General features: G+C 40.6%; 1 protein-coding gene across 1 annotated transcript; it reads right to left on the minus strand.

Moving 5' to 3' along the window:
* Nucleotides 1–1,797: 1,797 nt before the first annotated feature.
* ERH (ERH mRNA splicing and mitosis factor) lies at nucleotides 1,798–9,938 on the minus strand. The gene is made up of 4 exons (XM_030481826.1): nucleotides 9,794–9,938; nucleotides 6,102–6,189; nucleotides 4,835–4,955; nucleotides 1,798–2,295 (listed from the first exon to the last, which is right to left on the minus strand). Exons 1-4 carry the CDS (start codon nucleotides 9,794–9,796, stop codon nucleotides 2,193–2,195), a joined length of 315 nt encoding a protein of 104 aa, XP_030337686.1. The 5' UTR covers nucleotides 9,797–9,938; the 3' UTR covers nucleotides 1,798–2,192.
* Between the last annotated feature and the right edge of the window lie 103 nt (nucleotides 9,939–10,041).

Here is a 10,041-nt window from a genome sequence, read left to right on the forward strand (position 1 = left end):
TAATGTGAATTAATCTTGAAGTTAAAACTTGTTTAACTCTCACTTTCCAAAAACCATACCTTCACAAAGTCCCTTTCATGAAGGAGAATAATTTATTACCATCCACTTTAAAGTACCTTCTTCCCATTTGCTGGTCTAACATGAGGAATTCATACTTTGTGCTCCTTTACTGGTCTTAGCTTGTACAGTTGTTATGCTAGAGCCAAAATCGAGAAAGAGATTTATTTTCTCAGACCAAACTTTAGGCTACCTTTGAAGGAAGAGCTATGTTATGTCCCGAGTTCCTGGTTACTACAGATTGAGCATGTTCCTTGCACTTTTCATCATAAGGAAAGAGCCCAGGTTGCTGGTTTTTCTTAAATCAAAAACAAGCTCACAGAATGAAGAAAATATTTAATAACTTTTTAATGTGATAGGAAGCAAGAACGGATGTTTATTTGGCTTCATTTAAAGACTGTAAAATCTCATCCTACTTAGCACCCTGAATGCTCCACCATGAGAATATTGGAATTCTTACAAAAGTATTGCAAACATTTACCAGAAGTTAACCTCAGACGTATTTTATTACTTGCTGTACAGGAGGATGAGCTACACAAGCTGTTTAAATAACACTGCTTATATTAAACCTGAATGTTATTATATGGGGCGTGAATTTTTTAAGTTTTACTGTGTCAAGCTGCATTTGGATATAAAACTTCCATACAGAAGTATTTACAGATTTAAGTAACCTTAAGTGGATTAATATACTTCTGACCTATTATGTTTTAAAAATCACTATTATAAAGGAAGCATGTTTTGACATTAGCTGATTGAATTGATTCCTGGTCACTACAACTGTACAGCTAGTAGGTCTAAGCCTCGTTTGTGTTGAGGCGTTTAACAGCCCTTCCCAATATCTGTCCAAGAAGGTCTGTTGTTTCAGTAATTTGATTCCAAGTCTTCAGCAGCTATTACTTATCACTTAAGTGAAGCTATTTTCATTAAAGCTTTGCTATAGACAGTCAATTTGACCTTAGATTCTTTTTAGCCAATCCATTTGCTGTGCGGTCCATCGGAAACTATTGACGTGTAGTAGGGAGTTATGTGCACTGGAGAGAATTATGTTACTCTATTAATCCTGCAACTGCTCGTGGTTGAGTATACCTGTACAGTCCAAGACTCGAATCTGTACCTATAGTAGGCAAAATCTAGACTAATGAAAAGGCACAAAGTACCAAGCCAGTCTTACTTTTCTACCTGCTGTGGTGTTTTGGTCTAATGTGTCCTCCAATCCAAGCTTTTTCAGTACAGCAAAACTATAAAGACATCAGCATTCAAGATACCCAGTGTCAGATATAATTTTGCAGTGCATGCAAACAGTTAAGTCCTTATCTTTTGTAAAGAGAAAATGCAGTTTGGGGCAGATCCCCATCAAAGCAATTTGCTTTGCCTATTCCTTTCTCAGGGGAAGGCTGGAAGTAGAGTAATTCATGGGGTCTGTGGTGTGATACATTCAGCCTGCTCTTATGCATCACTTATCCCAGAGCAGACACACTTACCTGAATATAAATGCCTCTTATAAAGATCAAGTTTAGAGTGCAAGAGGGTTGCTGTGCTTCCCAAAGATCCCCAGGAAAGACAGTACTCAAGATTAGGCCAGAGAAGTTAACTTGGCAGGCCAGACTTCAAGCCATTCTGTAATACAGCAAATAGCTGTTGGTTCAGCCCACCATAACCTTGTGAGCCCTGTTCCTTGGCAAACAGGCAAGAAAGATTTAATTTGTTGTTTGGCAAAACCCACAAAATTCAGCACTCAAGTTTAACTAAAGGGTATTTTTTTATTCCCTATTAAGACCGCCTCGAGGACATAAAACTGAATGTTGGAAACCCCACCAAAGGGCACATACAGTGAATGTGGCAAAGTACAATGTGAACAGCCCTCGGGGTTCAAATAAGGTAGGACCATTAGCTAATAAGAGGGAAAAAACCAAATTAAAACTCTGCTGAAGATGTTACACTTTCTTCTCCATTTACACCGAAAAAAAAGTCAAACCCAACAAAATCCTTGCATCTCTAACAATACATTCAGTCCTGGCTAAAGAGTTTAGTAAGATGGCAACAGGATGACTATAATACAAAACGTTCACTACTACACTCTGTACACGCCTGTTGTCCAAGCCCTCCCCCAAACCCCTTTAATGATGGTGCCCCCATTATTTGCTGGCTTGCTGGGCCTGCCTGCGGAGGAGGACGTAGATCTTCTCCTTTATCCAGTCTTTATTGTACGGTTGGTATGTCTGAGTATCAGCACGGTAACTAGAGAGGAAAAAAAAAACCACAAATGCAGTATTAGTCTGCCCTGTAGTACGTTTACCAGAAGAACTTCACAAAACAATTAAGCATCCTCAAGTGTATGAGGCAGAAAGCTGTGTGCAGAACACAAGTAATATGAGAAGAAGATGGGAATTGTGGCTTATCAAACAGATTTATCCTGTTCGCTAAAAACCAGTTACCCAGCAAATCAGTAAGAACCTGAAATAAAACTAGATGCTCCAAGGACTACTGAGTGCCTGGATCACAGCATGTTCACATTTTAATTCCTGAACATAATTGCTTATGGGAGACAACAAATAGAGCACCTTAGTATTCTTGAGCTCAGAATGAAGAATAATAGTTCCACCAGGAAATGATCCAATTTGTCTTAACAAGCCAAGCACTTTTTCAATACTACTTAGCACAAGTGTTCATGTAAGCTTTTAAGTGTTCCACTAGCAGTTGGAATTTTTTGAAAACTACAGTCTTTCAGGAGCAAAGGTAGACTCACAGATGGATGACAAACGATTCTTGCCAGCTGATAGTGACGGCAAGCTTACCTCTACCGAACAAGGACAGTTCTTAAAAAGCAAACTGAAAACAAGAACCCATAGACTCATTTTCTTTGCTACTCAGGAATAGTTGATAAAAGTAGTCCGCCAGCAAGATTTCTTGCCAGGGCCAAGAACTCAGTCACTCAAGACACTGTTGAATTGAAGCATAATTAGACCAAAAGTGAAAGCAAACTGTGTGAAGTTATCTGTGTAGATTCATGCCCTCCTTTCCCCGTTAGCTGTTGAAGTTGAATGTTTTTTTGATGAAGATGGTATTTTCACTGCATACTTCAAGAACTACTGAAGTTCTACTCAGTTTTTAAATCTTGGTACGTGTATTTCTAATCAGATAAGAAGGTCAAGATTTCATTAATCTTAGAAGCTAAATAAAAATCCAGAGTCAACTCAATGTAGAACAATTTACAGTTCTTGCCTAAAGAAAAATCCCTAAGCATACTGTTTCTAAGAACACCTTGTTATTTAAAACCCAACATGACTGGTTCAAGGCCATAGAAAGTTTTAGTATATATTGATGTAGTAATAGTAATATTTCCAGTGCAGTGTAAGAAATGTTAGTTTCAGGAAAAGTTACTAATTTATCCCCCCACCCCAATCCATTCATAATGCTACACCACAAGAATGGATAGCAGGTACTTTAGGAATCTTCACGAACACAAGACATGTCTGGTATGCTATGTGTGCCATCTGGTGGAAAACTGTAAGCTGAATTGGCAGGATGACAAGTTTACAAGCCTAATTAAGAAAGGCACAAGATTCCTAGAAAACAGTTACTACTTCCTGAAGTAGCTAGCTTCAGTCTGTTAGATAAACTAAAACAAAGTGTGTCTTTCAAGCCGCGTCAGCCCAGCACTTTGACACCTGAAGATCAAACGTGGCAGAATGTCTAGGGAAAACTGCAGAAACTGTAATCCTGTTTTACCTATTCTACTGAAAACATTGTTAAATGCCTTTTATAAGTCACTACCAGTAATATAAGGTTCTATACATCAGAATGCAAAGGAAAGCAAACTGATGTTTTGGGTTTTTTTAAATAGCCTTTTATTTTAAATGTATTAAGTGGCAAAGGCTGTTCACTGTGCAGCTACGCAAGTACTTGCACTGGGGTTTCAAATGGAGCAGTAATTCTAGAATTCTGATACTCAAAAGCATAATACTATGTCTTTTGTTACTTGAATATGAGATTTGTATCCTTATTCCCCTGGAATTTTTGTGAAGTTGGTATCACTGTCATATCAAACCGTCACCTTAAAATTTACGGTGTGGAAAGTACTCATGACCTGGATTAAGTGATGCAGTTACAATGTTGTGTTTTGACTAGTGAAATTTAACATCCGATTTTATAGTGCAGTCAGAATTGAAAGTACACAAGACTATATTTGCCCATAACTTTAAAACACAGATGAGAACTGGAGATAACGTATTCACAAGAACACTTAAAACAATTAGCTAGGGCTCTCTGAAGGACTCATCTGCTAGGAACAGATCACTTCATTAGGATTTACAAAAACTTTCATCTTGCTGTATCTTGATCAAAATAAACGGTTGGATGCACTTCTGTAGACTTCTACCATACCACTAGTACAGCCCTCAGCTGAATAAAATTCCGTAATCATTCTGCTTCCTTAAGAATTGGACCAACTGCAGATACAGCCCAAATTTAAACAGATTCTACCATAAATAAATAACTTATGTAGTTGTATTTGATTGCTGGACTTCAATATTTGAAATGCTGGAAGCTTCAATGTGACTAAAATCCAAGTGGAACTGTCAGTTTCTAAGGTTTCTTTACAGATACTTCATTCCAATGTAGTTAATTGGCGTGGTCGAAATGGCACGCCAGCTGCAATACTGCTGCCTTACAAACAGTTACTGCAAACACCACCCAGAACCTAACCAGATTTCACACAGAACACGTAAATTTCTGACTTCTTTAAGTCACTGAAATGGACTTGTACAACTCAACTTACACAAGACAGCTGAGGTCTGCCAAGTCATCAATGAAGTCAAACAACTGGCTGATATCATACGTAATGGATGGACTGTTTGGATTCATTCTCTTCAGATGCTCTTCATACATTTTACAGACTCCTACAGAGAAACAAGAGCAACGTTAAAAAAAAACAACTGTATTTGCTGAAACTTCTTCAGCTATTGAACCACAGATATCAGGAAAGTTTAGAGATGACTACCATAAAAACAGAGATATAACCATCTTACTCAGATTCTGAGGATTTGAAATGCTTTTGCTTTAGCTATTTGCATTGAAACATACTACTATAAAATCAGATAAGATGCATGGAAAGAAGCACTGTCATCACCAAGAGGGAAAAGTTTTAGTTCTGTCAAAGATGTAACTTTCCATGCAGTAAGCTGCAATGGAAACATGAAATTCCTTCTGATAATTTTAAGACAGCAATTGCACCATATATTCCTACTGTACAAACACCTGAGAGAAGAACTAGTGTCACATACAGCTACTCAGATCTCAGAAGAAAGATCATTCTTTATGAAAGAGTCAAACAGGGATACTGAGATAAGAGTGACAGCACAAGCCTGTAGATGAATTTAAATCAGTTTTATTTAAGCTAGCCCATAAATAATTCAGATACATTTGAGAAGAATATAGCATGAAAGTGAGCACAGAGGCTTTACATGGTTTTTATTATGCTTTTGTTTGCCTGACAAAACTTCCTGAACTAGAATTCTTAATGTCAAGTGAATGTCCACATTTAAATCATACAGCTGTAGCATCTCAATCTTCTTTCCTAGCTCACTGTGTGTCTCAGAGTCACACAGGACTTTTGCTCTGGCATATATGCTACAAGGCTGCAAATTATGCATCAATTGCACACATACTTTTATTTTATATGTTATTTCCAGTGGCAAACTTTCCTTTACATGGCTAGCACAAAAATTAGCAAGAGGTGCATTCAGGCAAGCCTGCTGCATGGCCCCACCAAGAATATTGCCTATTCTCACGAATTGTATGTGGTTCCATCTAGTTAAATCAAAAAGAGACATTTAATGTAAAAATGAAGTTTTAGAAACTAAAAATAACCAATTTTTAGTTTGCTAAAACATTGGTAAACTAAAATAATGAGACATTTTTACTTTTTTTTTTTTTAAATTACCTTGGGAAAACATGAACAGCAACTTATCTTCTTACTGAGTAAGTCTGGGAATACGTCAAAATGGGGTTTTAACAACAGTTTTGACTACCATGTCTGCACCCACCTTCCATGCACTCATTCACCGATTCATAATCAGCATATGTTCTGCCTTCTGGCCTCTTGGTAGGCTGGACAAGTAGAATTGTGTGAGACTGAAAAACAAAAGACATGCCAAGAAAACAAGTTACTTGCAAAATTTGAATGATTTTTTTGTTTTAATCAAGTTATTTATCTGAATGAGGCATTAAAAAGAAGCATAATATTATAATACTGAACAAGCAATCAAGGACACAGGCATTTTCCAAATAGCATTTACTGTTCATATAAGCTGTGTTAGAAATCTTTGGTTCCCATCAATCCTTATGTAACTTTAAAATGCCTAAAATCACCAGGAAAGCAGCTACTGTGCTGAAAAAGATACCACAGAAATGGTAATTTCTATTTAAATGCAAAAGCGAAGCAATAAAGTCAATCTATAAAAGCCATGCAGTAGTGCATTTATTTATTCCATTCTAAATGCAAGCTATTAGTAAGATTTGAAATACCCCAATTAAAGAGCAAGGAAGGAATCCAACTTAACTTCACTGCCAGTCTCCCCTTAAAGATTTTACCAGAAATGACTATTTTGAGTTATTCATTTAACTTCAGGGGAATGCAAATTATACAATACCACACTTAGTATTCAAGATGATTTCCTGCAAAACAGATGCACTGATTTTTCATACTTCAGTGAGTCTACTGAAACAGTAATTATGGCACAGATAACGGTTCCAAATGTCGGGATCTGTAAGGTTGTTCTTCTGCAGGAAAGACTTAGATGGTTGTACAGTCTGTGGCTTGCTTTATTTCTGTAATAATTTTCACTTGGCTACAGCAAATAATTTGAGCAAACAAGAAAGACGTTTGAAGTGTACACAATCTGTGATCTAATTAACAGGTTACACAGCACAGAAAGTTTGCAAGCACGCTACAAAACACCATTTCCAGTGCTGCTAATTGGATTCAACATTTTCAATGCTAATATATGAGGTGAGCACACAACATGCAATATTCATGGAGGTAACTGCGGAGTAGGACACACTGCAAACAAATGCCTTAGTGTATTATTTAGCTTAAATTAATCCTGACCCACAATTTGCATGTATTGGTGAAGATACCAGTTCAGTGTCCATCAAGTGTGGTGACAGAAAAATGGCAAATACTAGGATTTACAAGGAACATATATGGAGACAGTACACTTTTGTACCATGACAGAGTGTTCCCATGCCTGGAATACAGTTTTCAGCTCTTTAAATTCTGTCTCAAATAACACGGTAGAAGACACTCGGAGAAACTCAGTAAAAAGTTACAGAGAGTTACATAGCAAGACTTTTCCCAATCAGAAATGGAAAAAGAGGGGAACTCAGAGCTACACACTGTAACAAAGATCACACAAAGGAGACTAGACCATTTAAGTTCACTTTCATATATGCCAGAGGATGCTAGATTTGAAAGGAATTCCCCAAGGGGGGCTGGTATCTGGCTGTTCCTAAGTGCATAGTACTTGAACAGGCGTGTCCTACCAGGGAGTCTGAATGACTGCCGAATTTTATTATAAAATACCTTTTCCAGCACTATCATTTTTATTTGCTGGTCAGTGATGACAAGGCTTGGTTCCAGGACTTGCAACTCTGACTTCTTGGGAGCATCTGACTAAGGATCTCTTGTTAACTAACAACAATGGATGAGGTGTACTGGCCAGTTCAGTCAGTGTGTATTTTCACATCAGAATGTCTTGCAAACCAGGTTTGTGGTGTCTGATTACACACACATACTCATCCCTTTAAACAAAACTCAGTATTAAAAAAAACAGTTCTGCTTGCCTGACAAAACCTAAGAGAGCACAGGTAAAACTGAACTGCTTGATAACCGACTAAATTCTGTACTTCGTCTTTCAGTATCTTGCTGCGGAATAATTTTAGGTTTTCTGGCCTATAAATATCCAGGCAATTCCTCCCATTCTTTGAGTGTTAAATAAGTGTATATATTCTGAAATTATCCCGATAATCAGATTACAGGAAAAAAAAAAGTGAGCCAGACATGTAAGCCAATTCTTTCCGAAGTTTACAGCAGAAATTATTTGGGCTTCTGGCTTTCAACTGTTTATCATTTCAGAGAGTTTACAATATCCCTATCAGATACTGGTGTGGAAATTACTGAGATGAATGTCATTGGGGCCATCGTATTACATAATAAATGCATTACATCTCAAACTTTTCTTTGGGAACTTCCCATTATTTTACTTATGGGAGGAAAAAACAATAGTTTTGACAAAATTTCTCCTTCTCTCCTAAAAGTTAAAAAAAAAAGTGACTTGTTCAGAAGCCTGAGAGAAGCTTCCTCCAACTGTAACCTGTCCTGCTGAATACGTACCTAGATGACAAGGCTAAGATCGGTGTGATTAATAACTATTATGTTTTCCTTTGGGTATGAGAAAACCAAAACAAGCAAAGATCCATAAACCTTCAGGTGTTAGGATCAGGTTGTCAGGAAGAGCCCAGTATAGACTCTTATTATTTTGATGGCATATGTTGGGTTTTCGTGCATTTTCTTTAAAAGCAGAGTTGTGTTGGCTGCTGTTAAGCAGGTCACTGAATGAGATACCGCACGGTTTATACCACAACAATTTTGAACTTCTAAAGAGTACTTTAGAAAGTGCTCCAGTTACTGAAAACTAAAACGTGTAGAAACAGTTAAGGCAGTGCTGACAGCCAAACCAGCAGGAGCTAGGCAGCACTGGCGCAAAGAGGCTTCCACCAATTGTAATCTACTGAACAATAAAGAAAAAAAAAACCCAACAACACCCCCCCCAAAAAAACCCCAACAACCAACCAAAACCCCCAAGCCAAAAAACAATAAGAAAGGAAGATAAACAAGTGCTGTAAGAATAAGATATGCAGTGATGCAAATACAAGTAGTATACCGCACACAACTAAATGCCTTTCAGTTACTTCTGCAAGGCAGAAAAACTGGTTTAAGGTTTGAGTGTCACATGATTCCACTCTGGACAACAGGGCCAGGGCTTGTGGCTGCTCACCCTAGTAGGAGCTAACTGCTTTTGAGCAAGTGCCAGACAGATGCAGAAGTTTGCTGCAAACCCAGAAGCAGCCGTCCTTGCACCCCAGGGCAACAACTTGCTTCGACATATTTAAATTTATTAGCTGAATGCAACAATTGATTGCGGCCGGTAGGCCTTTGTGCTTTAGCGTGCCACTCAAGCAGCCCACCGGCGCAAGTTACCGCCCTTCCCTCCTCCAAGTGCTGGGAGGGGGCCAGGAAAGCAGCATGGGCAGAAACCGCCTCAGTTACCGCGAATCAGCCATTTAAGGAAGGCACCCGCGAGGCCAGCGCTCGCCGGGAAGAGCTGCGCTCCCAGAACCGCCCCGGGATGGGCTGAGGCTCCCGGGCAAGTCCCGCTCCACGCCAGGGCGGGAGTTCCCCGCCACCTCCTCCTTGCCCGAGAGCAACGGGCCGTTGTGCCGGAGAGACCCTGGCGGCGGCGGGGCACTTTGCGAGGTCGCTGCCGCCCGCCCGGGCCCGGAGAGGCGTCCGCGGCCTCCCCCGTTCCGCGCCGCGCCTTCCCGCCCATGGCGCCGGCGGCCGCCCCTTGCCACGGGGGGTGGGGAAGGGAAGCATCCCGGGGTGCCCGCCCCGCTGCCGCGGGCAGGCGGGTCTCGCTGGGCCGCCGTGCGCGCCCCGCCGCCCGCCCGCGCTCACCATCACGGCTCCCGCTCCTCAGCACCGCCGCGGACAAGAGGCGCGCGTCGATTCCCCCACAAGGCCCCGCGCCCGCCGGAAGCGCCGCGCTAACGGCCGGCCGTGGCAGCCCGCGCACGCGCACGCCGGCAGCCACACGGGGGGGGGGGGGGGGGGCGCTGAGGATGCCGGGAGCGGCCGGCAGCGCCAGGCTGGGGTGGGGGGGTGGGGGGAACGACTTCCAGGGCGGCCATCTTTGATGAGGGAAC

Source organism: Strigops habroptila, chromosome 4 (assembly GCF_004027225.2).
Source record: "Strigops habroptila isolate Jane chromosome 4, bStrHab1.2.pri, whole genome shotgun sequence".
In the NCBI taxonomy this organism is placed as follows: Eukaryota; Metazoa; Chordata; class Aves; order Psittaciformes; family Psittacidae; genus Strigops; species Strigops habroptila.

What these genes read in the sequence shown, in the direction of transcription:
- ERH (XM_030481826.1), bottom strand. An exon ending in GGTGAATGAGTGCATGGAAG is followed by an intron (nt 4,956 to 6,101) that starts GTGGGTGCAGAC and finishes GTTTCTCTGTAG; the next exon opens with GAGTCTGTAAAATGTATGAA. An exon ending in GCAGACCTCAGCTGTCTTGT is followed by an intron (nt 2,296 to 4,834) that starts GTAAGTTGAGTT and finishes TTTCCTCTCTAG; the next exon opens with TTACCGTGCTGATACTCAGA.